This window comes from Actinia tenebrosa, unplaced genomic scaffold, assembly GCF_029948245.1.
Source record: "Actinia tenebrosa isolate PJP-AT-01 unplaced genomic scaffold, QUT_ActTen_1.0 PGA_scaffold4__44_contigs__length_22323623, whole genome shotgun sequence".
Lineage (NCBI taxonomy): Eukaryota > Metazoa > Cnidaria > Anthozoa > Actiniaria > Actiniidae > Actinia > Actinia tenebrosa.
This window is the reverse complement of record NW_028292581.1, coordinates 11,447,935-11,472,764: the sequence shown is the minus strand read 5'-3', so window position 1 is coordinate 11,472,764 and position 24,830 is coordinate 11,447,935. Positions and strand designations below refer to the sequence as shown.

At 35.7% G+C, this 24,830-nt stretch overlaps 5 protein-coding genes across 6 annotated transcripts; 1 reads left to right on the top strand and 4 right to left on the bottom strand.

The window, feature by feature from the left end:
• Positions 1 to 376: 376 nt before the first annotated feature.
• Positions 377 to 4,561, bottom strand: LOC116298015 (glycerophosphodiester phosphodiesterase 1). Its single transcript, XM_031706352.2, has 5 exons — positions 4,088 to 4,561; positions 3,127 to 3,238; positions 2,052 to 2,141; positions 1,488 to 1,699; positions 377 to 932 (listed from the first exon to the last, which is right to left on the bottom strand). The coding sequence occupies exons 1-5, from the start codon at positions 4,516 to 4,518 to the stop codon at positions 782 to 784; spliced, it is 996 nt and encodes a 331-aa protein (XP_031562212.2). The 5' UTR covers positions 4,519 to 4,561; the 3' UTR covers positions 377 to 781.
• Positions 3,228 to 10,325, top strand: LOC116298016 (arginine-hydroxylase NDUFAF5, mitochondrial). The gene is made up of 13 exons (XM_089037209.1): positions 3,228 to 3,361; positions 4,887 to 5,019; positions 5,268 to 5,531; positions 5,705 to 5,745; positions 6,582 to 6,645; positions 7,286 to 7,437; positions 7,554 to 7,593; positions 7,998 to 8,117; positions 8,667 to 8,753; positions 8,869 to 8,929; positions 9,346 to 9,429; positions 9,539 to 9,621; positions 10,141 to 10,325. Exons 3-13 carry the CDS (start codon positions 5,355 to 5,357, stop codon positions 10,234 to 10,236), a joined length of 1,005 nt encoding a protein of 334 aa, XP_088893335.1. The 5' UTR covers positions 3,228 to 3,361; positions 4,887 to 5,019; positions 5,268 to 5,354; the 3' UTR covers positions 10,237 to 10,325.
• Positions 10,226 to 16,331, bottom strand: LOC116298018 (Golgi SNAP receptor complex member 2). Its single transcript, XM_031706356.2, has 8 exons — positions 16,204 to 16,331; positions 14,947 to 15,011; positions 14,413 to 14,521; positions 13,637 to 13,715; positions 13,285 to 13,338; positions 12,784 to 12,927; positions 12,054 to 12,140; positions 10,226 to 11,451 (listed from the first exon to the last, which is right to left on the bottom strand). Exons 1-8 carry the CDS (start codon positions 16,230 to 16,232, stop codon positions 11,377 to 11,379), a joined length of 642 nt encoding a protein of 213 aa, XP_031562216.1. The 5' UTR covers positions 16,233 to 16,331; the 3' UTR covers positions 10,226 to 11,376.
• A 267-nt stretch (positions 16,332 to 16,598) lies between these two features.
• Positions 16,599 to 20,716, bottom strand: LOC116298024 (lipopolysaccharide-induced tumor necrosis factor-alpha factor homolog). 2 transcript variants are annotated; one of them, XM_089037230.1, is made up of 3 exons: positions 20,523 to 20,716; positions 20,231 to 20,486; positions 16,599 to 17,893 (listed from the first exon to the last, which is right to left on the bottom strand). In XM_089037230.1, the coding sequence occupies exons 1-3, from the start codon at positions 20,617 to 20,619 to the stop codon at positions 17,785 to 17,787; spliced, it is 462 nt and encodes a 153-aa protein (XP_088893356.1). In that variant the 5' UTR covers positions 20,620 to 20,716; the 3' UTR covers positions 16,599 to 17,784. The 2 variants fall into 2 exon arrangements, with proteins under 2 accessions (XP_088893356.1, XP_031562223.2); XM_031706363.2 differs by having other exon boundaries at positions 20,231 to 20,716.
• A 769-nt stretch (positions 20,717 to 21,485) lies between these two features.
• On the bottom strand, positions 21,486 to 24,704 carry LOC116298000 (matrix metalloproteinase-9). The gene is made up of 6 exons (XM_089037206.1): positions 24,545 to 24,704; positions 23,986 to 24,171; positions 23,674 to 23,883; positions 23,410 to 23,571; positions 22,427 to 22,690; positions 21,486 to 21,661 (listed from the first exon to the last, which is right to left on the bottom strand). Coding segments are annotated over exons 1-6 (885 nt in total). The 5' UTR covers positions 24,606 to 24,704; the 3' UTR covers positions 21,486 to 21,659.
• Positions 24,705 to 24,830: the final 126 nt, after the last annotated feature.

The following is a 24,830-nucleotide window of genomic DNA, read 5'->3' as shown; positions in this document are numbered from 1 at the left end:
TTGATACGGGTTTTACAACAATTTTCGGTGAATTTGCGTTGATTTGACCCCCTCCGATGACCATGATCCTTTGCGTTGAAACAATAGATTGTTGAAGATTGTTTTGATGTGACGTCATAGTAAAATGGGGCAATTGGGTGATGTGTAAGAAAATTTCTTTGGGAGGCCTTGGTTGGTATAGTCATACTGTAAACAGCTAGAGGGTGTGTGACATTAGTCTGTTTGATGTTATCCAGTAGATTTCTAACTAATCACAATTAATTGTGAACTAAATTATATCCTGGCTTATCTTTTTATTTAAATTTATGGTTTTATTTATAACGTTTTTACTTTAATGAACCTATTTATGTACAAAAAGGGACAAATAAAACTCATGTCACTCTACTGTCTTTTAATACGTCATGTAAACTTTAGGGCTGGGCTGTACAACATAGAACTTAAAAAGCTATTCACTAAGCTCTAAATTTGATTATTTTTTGTTCAAAACAGATTCAGCACTTCTCAAGCATCACTTTTTTATATTTATTTATAACAATACCTGCACATATACCACTTATTTATGTTAAACATTGAGCTTGAGCCAAACAGCACATCATTTTAATTTCTTTAGCACAGACCCCTTGCATTGGATTGTTCTGGGGGACAAAACAATAGGCCATCTTTTCTTATGCAAAAACATTTCAGAACAATTCCTCTTGGGACTCAGTGCAAGGGGTCTATAGAAGGTGAAATTAAACAAACTTGGTAAGATTACATTTCTAAGCTACTTACACAACTTTTATCATTCTTCTGTGAATGAGGCGTTGTTGCACACACAGTCTGTCATAATAGGTAGTTTGAGGTAATTTGTAAAATAATTCTTTTCTGTTGGGTCATTAACTGTCCATAATACCAGTGTTATTCCCCGTTCTTTAAACTCTTTCATGTAGACTCTACATTAAATGGAAACATTGCTTTAATGTCTTATATTCCACCCATCAATTGATCTACCCATCCATCCATCCATTTATCTACCCATCCATCCATTTATTTACCCATCCATATCGTCATCCATTCATCCATCCATCTTGTCATCCATCTACCTTTCTTCCATCCATCCATCCACCCATTCATTCATCTACAAATCCATCCATCCATTACTCCATCCATCTCTTCATTAATCTATCCTTCTTTCCATCCAACCAGTCATTCATCCATCCGCCCATTCTATTTGTCCCTCTTTTCTTTCTTTCTTTCCTTCCTTCCTTTATTCAGTCATTCATATCCATTCATTCACAAGCATTTGGACCATATACTTACTTAGACACTGAATCTTTATTTACAAGAAACACACTAACACCATGAAAGTCAAAGACCCATGAATGAAGATGTAATTCCCACATACTATTCATATTTTATTCTATCCGTCCCTTCCTTCCTTCCTTCATTTATTTATTCAATCACTCAATGCATCCATCCATTTACAAGCATTTGGACCATATACTTACTTAGACACTGAATCTTTATTCACAAGAAACACACTAACACCAAGAAAGTCAAAGACCCATGAATGAAGATGTAATTCCCATATTCTATCCAGCACTGGTGTTATCATCTGTTTCCATAACTCTCTGTAGCGTGAAACTCCATTCTGGTTCTTGGAGATTATACATTTACGCCATGTTAATGCTGTTAAGATGTTTCTATCTGCCCTACGCACCTACAACGACAAAACTAATATTAGATGTTTTATCATGAAAACTAAAAACTGGACCATAGTATCATTTCCTTTTCTCTCAATAACATGATGATAACTTATTATATAATAATAAAAATATTTTTCAGCGAGAGAAGAAAAACTTCATATCTTCAAGCAAACCTCTAATTTTCTTATTACAGTATTATATAGACACATTCACAAAATCTTTTTCAAAACATTGGGAAAGATGTCATTGATATCTTCTCTTAGTGAGGATATGGAAAATATGTCACTGGGGTCCTGGAAGTAGTTCGTATAACTAATACGATGGGTGTATTTCCCAGAAAATCACTAATTAAATTAGATTACTTACCTCAAATATAACATTTGGATAGAACGAGCATACAATTGCTTTATCATAAAGCTGGTATCTAGTGAAAAGCTCCTTCAGTGTAGCAGCAACCTATAGGAAGCAATCAGAATTATTTCTAATCATCTTAAAACACAATTCAAATTCTAGTGTCACAGAGCAAGGAACATCCAGCTGATCTGAAAAAGTGACTTTGAAATGAAGTCACTGCAAAACTGAGGTATCATGAAGCCTGCAAAAATTGACCACTGAAAAATAAAAACATGCCTGCCGTTGGAATAAAAATATCATTAAATATTGTGTCAATGTTATGAAGCACTTATTAGCAACGTTTTTTTATTTTATTTGGTGGCCTGGAAATTCAAAATTTCAAGAGGAAAAGTTCAACAACTCAGTTTTGCACATTTTTCTTGATTTTGATTGGCTAACATCTTTACTCAGGCGCAGCCTTTTAAACAAAGAAATAATACTTTTGCACCAAGAGGAATTAGGTCTTTTGCTACTAAAGCTTACTAAAAACGTACTGTACTGAACTGTATTTTTGCTTGTTTTCGTTCTGGAGGACACTATCTTGGCCTCAAATACAAAAAAATCAATAAAGGGTATTTTTTCTGTTTAAAAAAAAAAATTTAACTTCCACTTTTATCTAAATTGGGTTTCCTGTGCTAGGACATATTACACAAGTACTTGCATGTCCCAAGACTCACTATTCTCACTGCATACATAATTGGCATGTCACGTAGGAGTTTAGCAGTCCCCCATTTATGGACATTTGAGTTTGCGCAGGGCGGGTGTAATGCTTTGCGACCCCTCCATATATAAGCGCCACACCCAGATCCTTGAATCATTCCGTCAGAAGCTGCCTACGGAGAGAGTAGAGGATTCACCCCACCCACCTCCCCTGGTGGCGGTTGACGATGCATCACATGCCTTTCGCATGCTCATTGCCAGCAGTCATGGTCAACTTCCATATCTTAATTCCCGTGACTCAGTATATAATGAGCATGCAGTGACGATAAAATACTAGTCTAAATCAGCATGATGTGAATAAGAACTGTCAACTGTGTACTATAAATACCTGGCTGACACCAGTAAACTGCTTGACATCAATAAACATTTGAAGGCCAAGTTCAAGGCATATACTGATGGCCTCTTCAAGTGTAGGTATTCTCTCGTTTGGGAATTCATCTCTGCAAAAACATGTACAGTAAGAAGTTATTATAGAAATTTGATTTGCAAATTCAAATACGTAATGGAGAGAATACATAATGAGGAGAACACCTAAGTGATCTTCAAACTGTTTTGAAGATCTGGTAAGTTCAATCACACTTCCCTCTTCTATTTTCGTCTTAACACATTTATAAAACTGTGTAAGAAATATCGGGAAATGTCTATTTCACCACCATACGATACGCTTGCTAGAGTTAAATAGTTGGCAAATGTTCACGTATCTGTTTCGAGTTTAATCGTGGATCAAGTACAAACTAGTACAAGCTAGTACAAGGTTCGCTAAAATGTAACAATAATTCCTAAGTTAGTCTACATTTGTGGGGAAATTATTTACGCTTAGACAGTATTTATATTTAGAATTAATTGTACTTACATCTGGTGGCGAATCACGCATCTAAATCAGTCTTTTATATCAAAATTGTCTTTGGCTCGTAAGCACATGCATATCGGTTCATCAAGAATTAAGCGAGTGTACTTTATTGCATAAGGCTAGATCAAGTTTCATTGCTATGTTTAATCATTAATTTCTGGTAAATAATGGGGTCAAGGAAATCGTAAGAAACAAACAAAACGAATAAAATGTATCGAAGTTAACTATCCTCAACAAACTGTTACTATGATAAACTATTCGAAGACGATCGACACTGAACTGAATGAACTGAACTACCTTTATAAATCCTTCTAGCAAAACTAGCGTTCTTTAGGCCTAATAAAATTTACTTATTCTTAAAAAGTTGGCACTCACTTTCAGCATACTTTAGCAATTATCCTAAGCAAGAAATGATTTTGAGAATAAAATGCAAACCAACCTTAAAGGATGCCTGACAGAAGCATTCAACCTCTGAACCTCATGGTACCGCAGTTCACAGATATTACCCAATCCATCAGTCGTTCTGTCTACACTGCAATCATGAATTATTACTGGCACACCATCTTGTGTAAAATCCAAGTCAAATTCAACTGCCGTTGCTCCATTTTCCTTGGCTTTTCGAAACGCTGCTAAAGTATTTTCAGGCGCTTCAAGGCCGCCCCCACGATGAGCGATAATTACGGGCGAATTTCTACTCGCTGTGTTCTTTCTAATGAAAGATTTCACTACATATGGACCCGGCTTGGGAAAACGAAGAAGTCGGTAAGATAAGTAGACAACCGAGGCTAAAAATGATAGGAAAATCACGAAGTAAATATGGAAGCCATTACTGACGGCCGTCAACAGCATCTCTACTATGACTACAAGCATGTCACAGAGGGACTGGGTCAAGCCAATATATCACTTCAAAAATATTGCAAATCCGAGAAAAATATTGCCACAGGACGAGTTGCTATCGAATTGTGGCATTAATAATTACGAGCTTGTTTTATATCTGTATTAACATCACATTTGGCATATTTTGCTTGTATAAATATAGCAGGTTAGCAGGTGGTTTGGAGATTTGCGGGTAGTTAATTTTAGTAGATAGTTTACTTCCGGTGAACATACCGGGCACTGACGGAATCTGCAAAAGTTTATGTTGAAAGAGGTTGAGATACGTATGAATGTACAATAAAATCTTCCTAATTCTACATGTAATTTCTAAATTCATTTTATATTTTATTTGTTATATTCAGACCTGATGGAATAGTTTTGAACGGACTTTGGTCATTTTCCCGCGCCATTTTCCCCTCCAACGATCAGGGTCAAATCAGAGTGACACTCCTTAGGAAGCAACAAAGCCTTGAAATATACAGTAATGATGAAAAGGTAAATTATACACCGTGAAAAGATGAAAAAACTTACTGACGTTTCGGACTCTAGTCCTTCGTCGGAGTAAAAGAGGAAATATACACATATGAATAAAACGTTACATTAGGTATCAGTTATCAGGTCATTTATTACAGTATAAATGTTGAACTAAACTTTAAATTCTTCTTTTTTTAAATTTCACATTCATTCTTTTAGTAAAATTCCATTCCTTCATTCCCTCCTTTTTTCCTGCGTTCTCGACCTAGTCTTCTCACGGTAGCCTCGATTTCCAAGATGGCGGACGAATTCAAGTGTAAGAGATAAAAGTTCCTTTCAAGCTCAAAACGAAAATCATGGTTTTAAAAAACATAACTTCTAGATTTAGTTGGCTTTATTTAAGGAGGTTGTACAGCTCGATGCGCGAACAAGACAATATAATGGATGTTTTTGACAGAAAAGTAAAACGAATCCAACGAAACAGAGCTGCTATGAGGGAAGATGTGGCTCTTTATGATTACGTTAAAGACGAGGTATGGAGTCTTGTTGAATTCATATACGTTTTACGATGTGTTAACTTATTAGTAGTATTAAAAGCCCTAAAATGGCTTGCCATATCACCTTTTTTACCTTTTGCATTAGCTTATAAAACTTAATTCATATAAGGCTTATAGACTTAATATTTCCAATTTTTTTTCAATTGTAGATTGGTAGTAGAGTTGCTGACAAGATAAATGATATATCAAGGTACAGATTATCTATTCCATGCTGCATGGTATCTATCTTGAATTCATATTAGTGGAAGTTTACAAACCCCACAAGAATTCCTTTTATCATACACCCCGGAGTAGTCAATCGATAAAAATCGATATCGATAAAAATCGATAGAAATCAGCTGATTTGTATCGATTTTTATAGGAAATCGTTTAAAATCGATAAAAAAAATTGAGCGCGATTTTTATCGATTTAATCGATTTTTATCGATCAAGATTCGACCGCTTTAATTCGATCCAATAATGAGTACAATCATATAATCAGCTTTATTTCACGGAAAGTATTCGAAAATATCGATGATAGTGCAATAGATTTTATAACTATTAATTCACAAGTAATAATATGTAGATCAGGCAGCTAATTATCCAAGTACTTTTGCTGTCTGTTCAATGATCACTATAACAAACTCCTAGCTTGTGTCAAGCTGTGGTTACGAAAGAGTAATTTCCGGTGGTGTAAATCCGTAGCCACACGACCCTCGTACGATCATCTATAGAAATTGTTCAAGGACATAAATCGAAAAAAATCGATACATGTATGTATATAATCAATCAATCGATAAAAATCGATACAAAAATTTAGTGTGAGTTCGATTTTTAACGATTGATCGATACAATCGATATCAATCAAATCAGCGGGGATCGATTGTTATCGATTTATCGATTGGCAAAATCGATATCGATTTTTAACGATTGACTACTCCGGATCATACACACACTCGATTGCAAAATTATTGTCTGGTATAACTAGGCCTGTTTAGCTGAAACTTGGCTGGAATACTAACATGTAGCTTCTATAATATGGTCTAGAAACTTTCCCATGGTACTTGATCTTGGTTGCGGGAGAGGACACATTGGAAAGCATCTTTCAAAGGTAATTAATTCTTCAAACCAAATATTTTGGTTTACCTCGGTGTAGCAGCGGTAATTGTCCTGTTCTATTGTTGTGCTTTGTTTGATTTTAATATGAGCTTTGTTTTGGGCTATTGTGATGTTTATATTCACAGGTTCTTATACCAGGGTTTAGGCCAAATATTCATCAAATATATATTCTAAATCCTACGAATAGTGATCAGAAATAGTCCAATTCAAAGTATTAGTAAGAGACACTGGATATCCAATCCATGTACTGCATCATTAGCATGCATCATCATCATGCATTTTCATCATGCATCATCATCATGCATTTTCATCATGCATTTTCATCATGCATCATCATGTGTCATTAGCATGCATCATCAGCATGCATTTCCATCATGCATTTTCATCATGCATCATCATCGTGCATTTCCATCGTGCATTTTCATCATGCATCATCATTAGGTCTCTCTGATTATCAAAGCACTTTTGCCAACCAATAAGATTTGAAACAATAAAGTTTATTATTATTATCATCATCATCATTATCATTGATTGTTGTAGTTATAATGACAAAGGCATTAATTGCATTTTGTTTTAAATAGGAAATACACTACACTTACTAATTTTAACCAAATTTCTTTTTTTTTTTTCAGGAACAAGTTGGAAATTTAGTATTATATGATTCAGCAGAAAAATTATTAGAACAATGTGAAATAAAAGATATTCCTACAGTAAAAATAAATGGTGATGAAGAGTTTTTGTCCTTTAAAGAATCAACATTTGATCTTATTGTTAGCAGTTTAAGGTAAGACAACCAATATAAAACTAGTGAATTATGATTATGTTAAAAACTTTCAAAAAAATAGTATGCAGAAATTTGATAATTGATATTAAATTCTAATCTGGTAATCTGTATTGCAGTCTCCACTGGGTTAATAATCTTCCTGGAACATTTCAACAAGTAAGAATCTCAGCCAACAGACAACTTATATTGGTCATTATATGCCAAGGTTTTGCACCATGACAGCAGCCATGTCAGGTGGCAGGAAATTATTTTGCATGAGAAAGAATTCAATTCCCAACAGCAAAGGGATTCTATTGTTCTGCCATCTAACCACAAGCAGCCCAGGGTGATCGAAGTATGAGCATCGGCACGTTATGGTGCAAAACCTCTATTTGGGTAAAATTTGCCATATTAAAACTCTAATTCCATTTCCCTTTGATCCATTTTTATGTAACTGTTTCATTATCTTTTTTTTAAATATTATAATTGCAATAATTAAGCTAGATTGTGATCCTATAGCTGGCTATGGTTAAGTACTTTTATTTAATAATATATATAATTGCTTTGTTGAATACTTATAGGTTTTATACAGTCTTAAACCAGATGGTGCATTCATAGGAGCTATTTTTGCTGGAGATACACTGTACCAACTAAGATCTGCTCTGCAGGTAGCAGAGATGGAAAGAGAATGGGGCAAGAATGCAATTTTTCATATGATTTATTGGTGAACTAAGATTATTGTCAATTACATCCCATCCATATATCCATCTATCCATCCATCCATCTGTTTGTCCATCCGTCCATCTGTCCACCCACCCACCCACTTACCAAACTCTGCTTCCATCCATCCATCCAACCTCCCACCCATCCTTTTGTCCATGCATCCTTGATATTTCTCTCATCCATCCTTCTGTCCCTGCATCCTTGACATTTCTCCCATCCATCCTTCCGTCCATGCATCCTTCATAGGTTCTCCCATCCTATCCTTGATATTTCTCCCATCCATCCTTCTGTCCATGCATCCTTGATAGTTCTCCCATCCATCCTTGATAGTTCTCCCATCCATCCTTGATATTTCTCCCATCCATCCTTCTGTCCATGCATCCTTGACATTTGTCATTGTCTATGATTTCACATCCTCATGTATGATGTCATTGCAATAAGTTTTGTAAATGATAGTGATAATAAATCATCACATGGAATTGCAGATTATAATCAGCAACTCTGAAAAAACTATTTTTTTCCATCAGGGCTTTGCGGCTCATATTTCTCCTTTCACTCAAATGAGAGATATTGGAAACTTGTTGACAAGAGCAGGCTTCAGCCTTACTACAGTTGTGAGTATTGAAGACTAAGTTCCCCAGAAATCATTAACTGTGATGGCCTGGCAGTCTCTTATATATGAAACTGTACTGCACATTAGAGAATTCATGAATTTTTCTTTTGACCAAGGATGCTGATGAAATAACTGTTGGGTACCCAAGCATGTTTGATTTATTAAATGACCTTAAAGGTAAGGACAGTACTTGTTTCTGCCTCCTGTCATGGCTGCCAGATTATCTTTTCACCAATACCTCACTTTATCAACAATTGGCCAATCATTGAATTGGCTTTCCATTGGCCCACAGCAAGACTCAAAAAAGCCTTGAAAAAGCATTTACATTGTCGGCAGTTAATTGGCCAACAGTCAGCAAATGATTGACCATTAGCTGACAGTCGGCCAACTCTCATCTCTTTTAGATTCTCTAATCTAAAATGGTAGTATGTCCATCAATCGACTAGAACATGTACTAGAACTAGCTGTTATTTAATAAATATTTCTCTTGCCTGGTTTCCAATTATTATTATTATAATTACTAGAACTAGCTGTTATTTAATAAATATTTCTCTTGCCTGGTTTCCAATTATTATGCCTTTTGTATGTTTCAGGAATGGGAGAAAACAATGCTTCAAGGAAAAGGAAAAATATCCTCAATCGAGACACACTCCAGGCAGCAGCAGCTATATACAAAGGTGACAGTGGATTCATGATATTATTACACACTATTCTTAAAGGGTTTATTACACTGTCTGCCCGTCCTTCCTTCATTCACTTATTTATCTATTTATCTTTTGCTGCTAGAAATGTATGGTTTGGATGATGGAAGTATTCCAGCTACTTTTGAAATTTTATATTTTATAGGATGGAAACCAGACAAAACTCAGGTAAGTAATTATTATGATTGAGAAAGAAAGAAGAGGGGGATCCTAGTGTTATTGTAAGACAACTGCTAAGGAAAAGTGAACCAAAACACCCATTTATCTGTCCATTATTTGTCAGTCCCTTAGCTAGTACCTTTTGACTACCAAATCACTGATAATTGGTTATCGAACCAAAATCCTGTACGGAGGCTTAGAAATGTTATACAATGAATTACTTTATGGTTTGCATGGGGGGTGGGGGGATCAGCATAACCCAACCCACCCCCCTACGTGATAGAGGTAATGATTGCATAACCCCCCTTCAATCACCCTGCAGTACTCAACCCTCCTCAATATGTGATACCTGCCCGTTAACACTTTCTCAAAATAACACCCCCCCCTTAATCTTACCAACCCCTCTAATCATATCAGAGTCCCCAAAGATGAGGGGCAACCTTGGCACCACCACTACACCACCCTTGATTCACTACGAATTGGTGACCACAGAACAAATGTTTCAATTTTTCTCTCTCTCTTTAACAGCAACAACCTGCTAAACGAGGGTCTGCAGCAGTTAGTCTAAAAGATCTCAGTAGTCTAGACTCACTGGATGACAAACCAGATAAAGTAAAGAACTGAATGAATTTAATATTTATTTTTGAGCATCTTTAATCCTTTGTACATTACAGTAATCTGACTAATTGCATAATAAATGGTAAATTGTATGAGATTTTATTGTTGGTAGTTTGTCAGTTTTGCTGTCATTTTTGGTTTTGTCAAGCGAAACATTTCATTTTACCTAGTATATAATTCTGATGTAAAATTACATCACTTAAAATGTACTAGTAGCCTTTCACTACTGGGTAATATTATATATAATTCATTGTTCCTAAGAAAATATGCAAAAAATATGATGCAGTATCCTTTGTAATATTAAGTGTGATGCTGTTACTATATGAAAGGATTTAGGAGTAGAGTAAGGTAGGTTGGGTTTGAATTACCTTACCCCTCCCTCTGTGCATCTAGTACTGCAATAATCCTCAACCCAACTGAGTCTGGAGGGTCTGCTAGAAAGTCTAATAAGATAATAATGAATTGTGATGCATTTTAAACTCTTTTACAGTCATGTCAACCTACAATTATTAATCATGCCATGTAGCATATATATTATATATATATATGATACTAGCTCAGTTGTCAGTGTCAGTCAATTAATCAACCATCCATGGCCTATCAATGCTTTTTATTAATAATTTGGCCATGGATAGCTGGGTTTTCCTAACTTAAGTATACTTGTATTATCAGCTAAATCACATTAGTTCTCAATACTCCATTTTACAGTTCCGTTCAGTGACCACGAATAATAGTTCCTAGCCTATCATGCGCAGTAACTCCAGCCTCGGCTAGGAACTATTATTCGTGGTCACTGAATGTAACCATAAAATGGAGTATTAGAATTCTTTCTGGTTAACAGCAGCACATGGTGGTCAGTGTTTGACCACCATTTGGAGCAGGTAATGAGATTCAAAGTCTTTTAACAAATGACTGAAACCAAGCAATTATCTTCTATAATTTGGCCAAATAATAATTTGAGCTGATTTTCAATTTGGCCTAGAACTAAGGCTTAAATGCAGCTGTCATTAAACTGTTCATGGTGCATTGAATGAATGTAGCTGATTGATAATTTGATCATAGTAATTTGAGTGGCAGTCGGCTGGTGGAATGACCAACCCCCCCTGATTTAGCACAATTAAATTATATGATTCTAGTTTCATAAGATCATGTGAGATACTTAACAGCTAAAAACATAATAGCACAAGTGACCACAATTCCAATAAGCACAATCCATTTGTCCTGGAAAAAAGAAAAAAATTATTCATGCTTTGCCTAAACTAACTCTGTCCATTTTCACCAATTCTCTGACATTTGGCAAATGAAAAGCCAGGATAGCCTGTAAGACCAACTCAGCTCACACTTCAGGGGTGAGAAGCTTGAGTTTTACTGACAGGGCAGAAAAACGGGTTCTACTTTCGACGCTTATGCGTTAATAAGCTTTATAATTATTCATAAACAGGCTCTTTTGGGGATGATTAACAAAATACCAAAATTTGGGGAAATTTAAGGAATGAGTATTTGAGATATAACGCCCTGAACGTTGGAAGAGATAGTACAAAAAGTAACATCTTCGCTAATACCTTGAAGTAGAATTGCTCGAGGTTAGCAGAATTTTGTGAAAAGTTTAAAGCACAAGAGGCACGAATGAAACACTAAACGTTTTTAGCATGAATGAGAGATAAAGAAAAAAATTGCAAAAGTAGCAGCCTTGTTGTTTTTCTGCTCTGTCAAGTTTTATTACCATGCCATCTTGACTTCCCTGATGACAAATTATGTCAACTTCTACTAACTATTTCTTCTGGGAATGTAGTTGATTTGACTGTCTGTCTATTTTCTCTTACCTGTGTGGCTCTTTTGTCAATAAGCCTCATTACAGTGTTAGATAAACCTAATGTGTTGGCTAAGTCAAGAATACGTTTTTGGGCTCCCTGTGGACAAAATCAATTATGGTATGCATTTATGGTACTTTTATTGAAAATATAAGGTCACAGATCCCAAATTAAAATCTTCAACTCTAAATGAGGACTTTAATGTCAACATTTTTCCCTCAAAATTTATTGATTGTCTGCAAGTCGAATGACCAAAACCCTCAATAATTCCCAGGGGGAATAATCTATGCAGGGATAGGTGGGGTTGGGGGTTGAGGAGTTAAAAACCATGCCTTAAAGTATTTAAGAACACAAATTTGCAGCCGAAACCATGTCTAATTAACAGAGATGTTAAGGGGGCACAAGACTTGGATTGAATTAACTGAGCACTTTGACTCTCTTTTATAAATCCCTGCATGTACATATATTGTACAAGTTATAAAAATGCATTATAAAGAGGCAGTATAGCCTCCATCGAAATAATACACAGCCACCTATGTTGCAATTTGGGAACGTTCTTGTGTCGTTTGTTGGAGTTTACTCCTAATCGCAGGGCCCTGCTGTTGTTATTTATTAGTAAAAGCAGTCTGTCCTTCTTCCCTAGTTTGTGGATCTCATGTTGGCATTTACAGGCGTATTGTCGCTTGTCGGATTTTACCCCTAACAAAGCTTCTATAAACACTTTCAGATACCATGAGCTAACCTTGAGGGTATATCTTTGCTCTCTTAGTCCTGTTAATATACTGGAACCACTGCTAATCATGTCATCTAATCCTCTGTTTGCATTCTGTAGTCCTGTGTTGTGCTGGAGAGCATGATCTATCATAATAGATGTTTCTCCACTGCTCTGCAAATGGACAAGATTTAAAATAAGGCAGAATATTATTAACATACAGTAATAACAGATAGATATCTCTGTAGTTTTAGCACACAAAGTTCAATGATTATCCAAAAAAAAATTTTTTTCCAATACCTGTAAAAAGCATTGAGACCTAGTAAGTTATGCGTTTTACAAGAAATAAATTATTATTATTATTATTATTATTATTATTATATTAGTAGTAAGACTTGTTTAGTAAATGCAAAACCAAGTAAACATTTCTTAGCTTCCAAAAAAGTCAACTGCTCCCCCTAAAACAGGCCAATTAACACCCATGTCCTAACCAATGAAAGCCCTTTTATTTATTCCCACTTTTATACTCACATTTGGTGCAAATTTCCTGTTCAGCAATTCATCTCTTTCCCTTTCTTCTTGTTCCTGAAGATTAATCGCCAGTGATTATGTAATGATACGTTTTTTAAAACTGTATATAAATATAATTAGCTTTATACTTGGAAAAAACTTGGAAAGCACAGGTGATGCAAATATGCACTGAGCAAGGGTAATATGCTGCCTCTTACCACTGGTTGCAGATAGTGTGATCTACAGACTCGCAATTATATGGGAGTATCATATGTGGATAAGGTTTTTTCTTGTGCTACAAATTCTAGAAACTTGAAATCTCTATTTTCTACTATTAATAAAGCAAGTATGTCGTGTCTTTCAAATTACTCACTCTTTGTATCTTTCTTTGCTGGTAATTATGGAAAGCTGTTTGTAAATGTCTGAGATCATAGATTAATTGGTCTGCTTTGCTATGGAAATAGAACAAAGGAATGAATCCCAAGTGAGTGATACAATCATTCAAAACTTTCTCCAGTTACTCAGTGTTTGTGAAGTGTTACTGGAAAACAAAAGAATAACTCTCAAGGGAATGACACTCATACATTAAACAATAACCGAGGCCAATGAAATATTCTGGGAAACAAAGGAACAACTGTCAAGGGAATGACAATCACAGACCATACACGAAACAAATTTATGTCATTTGGTTCTGGTGTTTTAATTGTTACATTTTCATCACTATTATGTTTAGTTTAGATGACCTACGTATCTTCAGTTGTTGGCCTATTTTACTGGCTCAAAAAACACAATCCACATGACAAGTGACCAGTAATGTCAAGAAGTCAAATGTGGATTCCAAGACTTCATGTTTAATTTCAAATCTCCAATCAACCAACTACAATATTTCAAAAAATTCAGAATAAAATTATGTTTTGATCCTGCTATCAGAAATGGTTGTAATATATTATGTTGTTCAAAAGAATTCACTTCCCAACCACATTGCTGAGAATAAGCTTGAAAATCTTTATTTTTTAAGTTAAAATTAATTTGTTTTGCGGGAGTCAAGTGTTGTTGGCATTGTAGAATTGCAGAAAAAGTTGCCAAAAGTCCAATCAAAACATTAGAGATGGTGGTCACACGTGACGTTAATTAGCTACAATGACTTACATCTTCGCACTTTGTCTTTTATGTGGGGGTTCTTTATTAACCAGTATGTTAAGTTTGTCGCAATTAGATGATACTTCTTGCAGCACATTGTCAATATCTTGTTCCACTTCTAAAACAAATAACACATCGTCAAATAGTTGATGATAACAGACTCAATTACATATAAAACTAGAAAAATAAAATAATGTGTGTGATGTGTGTAATGCTCCTGCAGGAACAGCAGGTGATTAGAGGTATGGTACAAGCTCATGGTTGCAATGTGACTATATATAGCACCCACATAGAAAAGTAAATAAATAAGCAGGATAAATGGAAATTGACAGTAGAGAATGGCTCTCTTCCAAATTGCAGCTTAGAAGTTGATCTGTGTGGAGGGAGGAAAAACCGAAGAACCTGTAAAAAAGTACCGATACAGGTAACTTGAACTAATCTGCACTGCAACTGGTTAAAAATATCGGCAATTCTTTACTATATGACTGCATCATAATTGCATAAGCTCTTTTTGATCATGCATGTGCTTCCAATGGTTCTTACCAATTAAATTATCTGCAGTTACAGTTCCAAGCTTGTTAAGCTGCCCTTGGACTTGCAAAATGAGTCTGATTAAAAAGGATTAATATCACACTCAACATAACCAAATAATGTCAGTAGGCTCGGTATAAAATATCATTCTCAATCAAGACTGAGAGCTAGTTGAGTAGGGATCATCACTTCAGGTGCTTATCGCCCGGAGTAGTCAATCGATAAAAATCGATATCAATTTTGCCGATCGATAAGTCGATAACAATCGATACCGCTGATTTGATTGATATCGATTCTATCTATCAATCGTTAAAAATCGAACTCACACTAAATTTTTTTATCGATTTTTATCTATTGATTGATTACATACATATCGATTTTTTTCGATTTATGTTCTTGAACAATTTCTATCGATGAGGGTCGTGTGGCTACGGATTTACACCACCGGCAATTACCCTTTCGTAACCATAGCTTGACACAAACTAGGATGACACAAACTAGGAGTTTGTTATAGTGATCAGTGAACAGACAGCAAAAGTACTTGGATAATTAGCTGCCTGATCTACATATAATTACTTGTGAATTAATAGTTATGAAATCTATTGCACTATCATCGATATTTTCGAATACTTTCCGTGAAATAAAGCTGATTTTATGATTGTACTCATTATTGTATTGAATTAAAGCTGTCAAACCTTGATCGATAAAAATCGAACTCACACCATTTTTTTAAATCGATTTTAAACGATTTCCCATAAAAATCGATACAAATCAGCTGATTTCTATCGATTTTTATCGATATCGATTTTTATCGATTGACTACTCCGGGTTATAGACATTTTCAGTTTGAAAACAAAACGAATGTGTGTGGGAATGGCGTGTGCTCCAAAATGGAATAAAAACATTCCAAGCTATAAAAGAAATATATTACCAGTTCCCATAGCCCTATGTGAACAATAAGATTGTCAGTACTAAATGGGATGCTCAGGACTTTTTGATGACAAAATAAAAAATAAGATAAAAATAGAAACCTAAGGATGAAAACGGACGAATATATGTAAAGAAGGGGTGAAAATTGATATAGATCTTCTTTAAGTAATCATCAACTCGTTGTTCACTAATCGTTAAACGTCTTCGCACTAGTTCGATGACAGAAGAACGTAAACTTTTGTCCGGTGTACGTACTAAGCTAACGTTACTATACATTGAACACACAATTTTTCCTTCGTAAAAGGCACTTCTAATTCAACGAAATAATGAAATCTTTACCTGTTTGTTTGCTGATATAGCTGCTCCATCTCAGCGTCGAAAATCCAGAGAATGGAACGGGGGAAAAACGATTTCTTTTTGTACAACTTTTTCTATACCTCTTTGTCCGCCATTTTGATTTTAGTACACGTCACTTCAACACCAGCCTATCTCGACCCTATATTCCACAGCTAGACCAAAACTAATCCCCAGCTATCTAGGTCAAGCTCACATCCAAGACTTGTATAATAGCTAAGTTACTGCCATGTGTGACTGGAAGGTAAGTTAACTCTCAATTTTTATGGGACGACCTGGATTGGGGTTGGGGATGATAGGATACGGTGATTGACAGATATAGTATAACAGAAATAAACCTCAATGGCCTCCCTTTCATCAAAACTGCAGTAAACAACACCATTTGTTATATTATTTATTTTCCAATGCTATATTTTTAAGTGGTATCTATACAGGCTTCTTTTATAATACTCTCAAAACAGGTTACACCTGTTAATGGATGTAGTAATACAGTGCTTAAAATAATCTGTGAAACAGTACTAAATTTACTATTTTGCACTTTGCGGTCTGTTAAAAATTTGTTTACAAACATTATATATTCATATGATTGTGATGTTAATTTGCAAACCATTACAGTTTGTTGTCAAATTGCTTAAATTGTTTTATCAGCTAATTGATCTCTGGTTGGCATACACCTAATTGAAAAAACGTTGTTGGGTTCAAAAAATGTTATATCATCAAAGCTAAGACTGAAGGGGAGCATGGGAAGACAAACAATTATGCTAATTTCATGTGTATTGCAGTTTTCCCTTCCAGTGCACATTTTATGCATAATTGCTACGTTTTTTCAATTAGGTGTATATAGTAATTAATGACAATCAAGCTTATGTTACAGCAACCAGGCACATAATTTCTAATGAAATAAAAATAAAAATATTAACTTTGTGGCAATTATGATGATTTAAACCAAATGTTTATGAAAAAAAAATCTGTCAGAGCAATATGGCATGCACTGATCCACAAAGTTATAATTTTTTTTACAATTTCATCATTTTAAACAATTGATATATATTATTTCTGTTTAAAAGCAATGCATCCATGTATGTGCGTCCACAGTTAAGGAATATAAAACACTCCCAGGCAGATTATCTCTGTACTGTGATATAAACATGCTGGGAGCTGTAGAGTAGGAGAGAAGCAAGCTTAGGAACATAAGGCGTAACCAAGTGTTTCTCTTGCTTTTTGGGCTTTCTACAGCTCCGACCGATCCCAGAGTGTTTATATAACAATACAGAGACAAAAGCAGCCATTTGATATTGCTTTTATGGGATATTTTGTAGAGCGAGCATATCTTTGCCTGCATTCTGATATAAACATGGTAGCCATTAGCGCTCAAATATTTTAAATATTATTTTATAATATATAATATATATATATATGAACTAATTATTTCACTTATAATTTTATGTGTGCTTAATATAATAATTAACTCAAAATTATATATTTCTTTCTCATAAAGTTATAAATAAAAAACGAATAAATACAAATGATATAATTAATTAAGATTTATATTACATTTCTCTTGTTCTACATGCGACGGAAAACACCAACTTGAGAGCGACAGTTTGGACATGTATGCACTACATCCTTCATTGAATCAAGACAAAACGGAATGAAGCAACAGCCAGCATCACACCTAAAATATATGTATATATTATATAAGTTCTCATAAGTTTTCGACTTCTTGTATATATGTGTACTTTTATTGTAATATGAAACCAATTTGTATATTATTATCATTATTATAATTTGAATTATTGTACATCTTATAATAACATTTTTCAGAAATTTTCAAAAATACCCCTAACATACACCAAAATTCCTTTAATAAGGGCGTGGTTGGAAGAGTTTTTACCCCTAAGTGATACCATAAAAGATACCAAGAAATGCTGAAATTCTAAAATTCAATTTTAATACCCAAAAGAATACCAATTTGTTGATTTTTACCCATAAGAGATGTGACGAGCATAACCAATACTTTTACCCTGGAGTCATAATACAGAGATAATACATTTATCACATCAATTTCACTCCAACCCCACCCTCCCCCCATTAGGCTGAACTCTTTTATTAGCCCCTTCCCACTACTACTTCCTTCCACTTAAATCCCACCTTTCCCTCTCCCTGGTAAAAAATGAACAGTCCTCAGGGTATTAATGGAAGTCAATTTTTTAAATCAAGTATTAAAAGTTGTGTTTTTTTCAGGAGTAGGGAAAAAGACAATAATAAGATATATAAAATATATTATTGAATAATGTCACAGATCTTCCCTTTGTTTAAAATCCACCTCCCTCCCTCCCCCTCAGTCTCATGCAAACACACACACTCATGCAATTAGTATAACCCAGCCATCAGACTAAGTCCTCGTCCACACTATGCCGGATATAAAACATAAAAACGGATAAAATGTTGCGCGTCCACACTAGTCCGATCAGAGGCGGCAAAATACTTTATTGCACATCTGAGCATGTGCATCGAAGCTGAAATTGAGCCCGCGGTGAATTTTTAGCCTTCCCGCCATGTTCCCATGACGATCATGACGTCATCGTATTCGAAAAATTTCGGGTACGAAATATTCTCTAGCCTGCGTAGCCAACGAAAAAATTCGTTTTCGGTGGAGAAGTTGTTCCGACTAATGTGGACGGTAGGCCTAACCGAATAAATAAAAATTAGGATTCAAATTTATCCGGCATAGTGTGGACGGGGCCGAAGTGAAGCACAGGTAGCCCAAACGTATACATTGTACTGATTTACTATACAATATATGGGACTTCATAAATCTTCATTTTCGTTCATTAAATTTTGATAAAATCAACTGAAACTTCTACAGCGTGTTTCACTCTGAGCGAATTTCGTTCCGGTGGGTAAAGTGCAGTTAGACTGAACAAAATCCGCCCAGAGTGAAGCTAAGAACAACCAAAACACGCTGTAGAAGTTTTAGTGGATTTTATTAAAATTCAATGAACGAAAATAAAGATTTATGAAGTCCCATATATTGTATAGTAAATCAGTACAATGTATACGCTTGGGCTACATGTGAGTGAAGGGGTTATATACAACAAACAAAGCCAATAACTCTTCAAGATAGACAGGAACATCTGTCATAGTATAATTACGATGCAAAAGCCACTAGAACACTATCTAATATGTCAAAATTAATTATTCATGAATAAAAAAAATGGAACTTGCTTAAAAAGCAAAATCTGTGCTGAAAAATCTTTTTACTTCCAAGAAAATGGAAAAAATAAAAATTGTCAAAAGTGGGAGATAAGACTAACGGAAATCTTTACGAATATAAGCAAATTCCCCTTAAAAAAGAGCGAACTTTGATAGCCCTTTTTCAGCTTGCGCTTTCTCATTTTCAGCTCGTACTTTCTTCAGAACCTCTCCTTGAAATAGTGTCGTAGGAAATTACTTCTATATATTTTGTCTTACAAGTATAAGTTTTAAATGAATTTTCGAATTTCCTCCATCCATATGTTTATATATCGATCGATCGCTATATACCTATATTTACATCTGTTTTTGCTTAAATTAACACACGATACGGTACTATACGAAAACTGACATGACATAAGTCTTAATTCTTCTTCCAGTTTCAAGAAAATACTTTATAGCTTTTAAAAATTATGTTTTTATCAGGTAAGTTTGATTAATTAAGATTGGTTCAAATAAAACTTATAAATAGAGGTTCCTATATCGGTCTATAGAGGTCTCTCTTGTAAATCACCTTATGGTGACAGCGATAACCTCAATAAAGATTATTTATTATTTATTGTTAAGCGACTGGTTGCAGTGTATTTATTCATAAGCAAATTGCCGCTCGAATCGAACACACTTCCATTTCTTCGGTGCGATTTTCGATGATTTAACTTCATAACCCGGGTATTCTTCACAAATTGAATGAAAACTGTTTTGTACGGTTTAATAAGCAAGCAATATACTAGATCACCTCAGAATGTATTTCACCTACCCGATAATACAGAGTCCAAAACAAGCCAACCAAGTTAATGTACCGGTGACATACTCCGTAGCAGTGACTATCGTCGCCTTACAGGTTGGACAGCACATAGATACCGGCACCTCATGGAAGGCTGTTGGAGCAATAACTACGGTAGTAGGCTGTTGAACTACGGTAGTAGTACTGGTTACAGGATAACTTGGATACCCAACAGGAGGAGGATAGCCAGCTTGTTGACCACTAGGATAGCCTGGCTGTTGAGAATAGCCTGGCTGTTGAGAATAGCCTGGCTGTTGAGAATAGCCTGGTTGTTGAGGATAGCCAGGTTGTTGGAGATACCCTGGCATTTGTGGTGGATAAGGTTGTTGTGGATCAGGATATGGAGGAGGCTTGTCCGTCATGACAGAGTTTTGTATATATATATCTCGACTCAAACGAGAAAGCCTTTCGAGACTTGATCGATCTCCCAAGCTGTTGTCTTTCTACAGGTGCAATTTGAGTTCTTCTTTTACGTCATAAAGTTGTTGTCTTGACGACGTGAGTCGTGGTTATCAGTATTTTATTATTTTTATTTTTACTTTTTTTTTCTTTGACAGAAGAAACTCAGACTTGACTCAACTAATTCTAAGCTAGAAGGCTAGGCTTGATCTTATAACTTACCAAAATAAAACCTAATATCACTGAGAATTCGATTCACATGTGATACATAGACGCTGCCAAAAGGCCTCATTTCTTCAAAAGCTTATTGTATTCTTCTGTTATAAAGTGCGTAATAAAAATATAAAGCCGAATACACGAGGTAGTATATTGTCCCTTCAGTTTCCTTACGGAGTAAGGATCTATTTTTTGAAAAATTTAGTAGGCTACATAAAAACCGGAACGAAATATTTTTGAATTTAATTCATGTTGTTTTTTTTTTTCGGTTCTTTTTCTTGGATTTTTCCTTTATAAATTTCTATCCCGAGTTTAAGTAGTCACAGAAGAAAGAAAGATAGAAAGAAGGAAGGAAGAAAAGAGAAAATGTCCTTATTTACTAACCACATCTATGTGGAAACTAAAGATGATGAACGATTCACACCTCCTATCGCAGCTAAATATATAATGCTGCTCTATTGCTGCATCTTTTTCCCTATAGTACTACTATCCGAGTCCAGGTATTCGAAAAGAAAAAATCGAAAGTAACAGAAGAAGAAGAACAGGGATTTTTTAGTCAATGATCTTATTGTCTAATTCATTCTAATCATTGCTAACAACATAAACAAGAGACTTTCATGAGGACATTTTTTATTATCATTGGCATTATTAGTAACTACGTATAATTTTGTTTACTATTTTATTCCCTTATAATTAGTCAAGTTTTAAACGGTTAGTTTGTCTAGGAGTAAGTATCCTTTATCTTCTTTTGATTCGTTCCAATCCATCCGGAATCTTGGGAGCATTATTCTAACAATATAACGATAAAAAAATGCTCTTATTAGTGGTGAAAGAATGTAAATTTTAAAAATGGATTTGTTATGTTCAACGCTGCCGACACCAAGAATATTCTCTTACCACAGGAAGCCCATCACCCAATCCACGAACTAAGATTAATTCTTGGAAGCCTGCTGAGCTTAGACTCCATAAAAATTCTCTGATCACAGGAAGCCCATGCTCGCGCTTTTGTCGCGGTATTTTTCAGTAAATGTATGTGGTTGATAAAAAGTTAGGAAAAATACATTCGATCTTGATTCTGTTCAAAAATTTTCCATATATAGCTATTTATTAGTGAGCGTTGCGTGACGACACTAACAGCGGTTGTGTGGATGACTAGGGCTGGCTGTGCTTATTACCAAGAGAAAAACGTTTGCGCATGCGTACATTTCAACGCACTTTTCAAGAATTTACAAGCTTTTAGTATAGAGAGCAATGCCCGTTTACTCAAACTCCTTTCATATCCTTCCCCAGTGTCTATGTGTCAACCACCTTTGAGAAATAATAATGATAATAATAATAATAAAGAATGTTTTTATACGCATATATAAAACTCTATGCGTTTACGAACAAATAAATGTATAAATGTGTATAGAAATTTAGATTATAAAATAGAAAATATTAGTTCACGTAATGTAATGTTTTTAGTACATGGAGTTGATCACAAGTCCGTTTGAAAAGTTTCTTTAAAAAAATAATAATTTGCTCTAGATGTTAAGCGTTTCAATAAATACTCACAATAGATTTCATAGACGAAGTTGGAAAGCACTCTTCCGATGCCGTCAACACAGGTATCGGCATTTCCGTTTTTGTTGTAAGTCTCTTTACCGTTGGGTCCTGACCAGCATTCAACTTTATACTGAGTGCCAAAAACTTTATAGCCTTTGGCCTTGGCCGCCTCGTAACACTTCTGTACGAGACGTTCAGGATCAAAGTTACCGATATGAACAGGCAAAGCTCGATCACTGATTGTGTCTTTGAAACAACCAACCGCTTTGTAGCCTGGGTAAAGATTTTATGATTTTAGTTTCTTTGGATTATAGTATAAAATATATTTCACACCGCTGCACACCACACAACAATACAATACAGTACACCACAGTACAGTACGACTCACCACGCCACAGCACGCCACAGTACAACTTACCACAGCACACCACAGCACACCACAGCACACCACAGCACTGCATACCACACAACACTACAGCACAGCATACCACAGCACATGCATGCAGTTAAAAGTTCAGTGCCGTAAACGTGCCGTGCCTTGACCATGATCTTTTCTAGAATTTAATTGGCTGATTTTTTTCTCGCGCAAAGTGATTGGTCTGAGAGTGCCGTGATGCGTGACCGTGTCTGCGCCGTGTTCATGCCGTGTTTCAGGCATTTGATTAATTGGATGGAGAATAAATTCTTTAGCAATGTCCGTGCTTGTGCCCTGAGGTTTTCACAGTCATAAAAAGCCTGCTCTACACCCCAGCAAACCACGCAAAGCACACCACAGCAAACCACAGTAGTGCATTACAGCACAGCAAACCGCATCACAGTTACCACAGCACAACACGCCACAGTAAACCACAACACAGCTTACTATACCACAGTACACCACAGAAAATCAAGGAGTGAAATTAGTAGGATTTTAATCTACCACTGAAATTTTAAAAAAAAAAAAAAAATCTTCAAACCGGATTTTTAAAAGATTGTTTAATGATGCTATCTACCTCCAGTGGCACAGTTTCCCCACTTCCCACTGTATACGGCTGTCGTAGAACACCAGGGACGATTATGATTCTTGGTAGTACAGCCCCTGTACACCACACCCTGGTAAGTAAACGGAAAGACACAGTCCTCTCCTTTGGTTGTCTTTACACCAGACGGAGGTTCTGTAGAAGAAGCATAGTTTCATTGCACAATGAAAATGTCGCAGTCAAAGTTTAAGAAAATCAGGAGTAAGACTAAAACTATTGATTAGCGATATTTTTGACCTGTTGGGGCTGGTGTTGGGGCTGGCGTCGGGGCTGGCGTTGGGGCTGGTGTCGTGGCACAGTTTCCCCACTTCCCACTGTATACGGCTGTCGTAGAACACCAGGGACGATTATGATTCTTGGTAGTACAGGCATTGTATACCACACCCTGGTAAGTAAACGGAAAGACACAATCCTCTCCTTTGTCTGTCTTTACGCCAGACGGAGGTTCTGTAGAAGAAGCATAGTTTCATTGCACAATAAAAATGTCGCAGTCAAAGTTTAAGAAAATCAGGAGTAAGACTAAAACTATTGATTAGCGATATTTTTGACCTGTTGGGGCTGGTGTTGGGGCTGGTGTCGTGGCACAGTTTCCCCACTTCCCACTGTATACGGCTGTCGTAGAACACCAGGGACGATTATGATTCTTGGTAGTACAGGCATTGTATACCACACCCTGGTACGTGAACGGAAAGACACAGTTCTCTCCTTTATCTGTCTTTACACCAGACGCGAAACCTGTATCGGACAATAATAAGCATAACGTTTATCAAACGAAGACATCTAATATTCAAACCAAACTGAGTGCGTGTTATTAGTTGGGGTAGACATTACCTAAAGCCCTAAAAAGATATCTTTTTTTAAGTACCTAGTCGTTCTAGCGCTTTCGCACTAATTGGGGACACTTTCCACACTACCAACACTATTCAATATTCTATGCACACGACACAACTCACATGTTTTTTTGCGGAGGGAGGATGCCGGATAGCCGTGAAGAAAACCCTTGTAGTATAGGAAACTTAATTTACGCGTGGTGTGATCCAATTAATAGCTCAAATTACCAATGGATACTAAATTATCGGCTGTTTAAGTCGTAAGATATCTAACCTACCATAGAGATTCACGAGCACAACTTGCAGAGTAAAAATCGCAAGAAGATTCCTTTTAAACATGACGAATCAGTGTAGTGCCAAGTAGAGCAGGTAAGAAAACCTTCCTTTTTGCAACCTGGATCAACGGAACTGAAGTGGCGGCGAGAGTAGGCAATACCTTTCTTATGAGCCTTAACGTATCCCTTGAGCCTTCGGGAGGGGATGTTAAGATAGGGAGCTACAGACTACATTCCAGTATCACTTGTCAGTTGCTATGTAACAATAATGATAAAAAGGTAATTATAC

Coding starts and splice junctions, on each gene's coding strand:
- LOC116298015 (XM_031706352.2), bottom strand. CDS start 4,518: ATGCTTGTAGTCATAGTAGAGATGCTGTTGACGGCCGTCAGTAATGGC. Junction 3,239..4,087: donor TCTGTCAGGCATCCTTTAAG/GTTGGTTTGCAT, acceptor ATGTTTTTGCAG/AGATGAATTCCCAAACGAGA. Junction 1,700..2,051: donor ATCCAAATGTTATATTTGAG/GTAAGTAATCTA, acceptor TTGTCGTTGTAG/GTGCGTAGGGCAGATAGAAA.
- LOC116298016 (XM_089037209.1), top strand. CDS start 5,355: ATGGTTTTAAAAAACATAACTTCTAGATTTAGTTGGCTTTATTTAAGG. Junction 7,594..7,997: donor TTCCTGGAACATTTCAACAA/GTAAGAATCTCA, acceptor GAATACTTATAG/GTTTTATACAGTCTTAAACC. Junction 8,754..8,868: donor GCTTCAGCCTTACTACAGTT/GTGAGTATTGAA, acceptor CTTTTGACCAAG/GATGCTGATGAAATAACTGT.
- LOC116298018 (XM_031706356.2), bottom strand. CDS start 16,232: ATGGAGCAGCTATATCAGCAAACAAACAG. Junction 13,716..14,412: donor AAAAGACAAAGTGCGAAGAT/GTAAGTCATTGT, acceptor CTATTTCCATAG/CAAAGCAGACCAATTAATCT. Junction 12,928..13,284: donor ACAGGAAATTTGCACCAAAT/GTGAGTATAAAA, acceptor GTCCATTTGCAG/AGCAGTGGAGAAACATCTAT.
- LOC116298024 (XM_031706363.2), bottom strand. CDS start 20,619: ATGACGGACAAGCCTCCTCCATATCCTGATCCACAACAACCTTATCCA. Junction 17,894..20,230: donor TTTGGACTCTGTATTATCGG/GTAGGTGAAATA, acceptor CATATATTTTAG/GTGTGATGCTGGCTGTTGCT.
- LOC116298000 (XM_089037206.1), bottom strand. CDS start 24,605: ATGTTTAAAAGGAATCTTCTTGCGATTTTTACTCTGCAAGTTGTGCTC. Junction 24,172..24,544: donor TGTGCTCGTGAATCTCTATG/GTAGGTTAGATA, acceptor TGTCCGATACAG/GTTTCGCGTCTGGTGTAAAG. Junction 23,884..23,985: donor CCCAACACCAGCCCCAACAG/GTCAAAAATATC, acceptor CTTCTTCTACAG/AACCTCCGTCTGGCGTAAAG.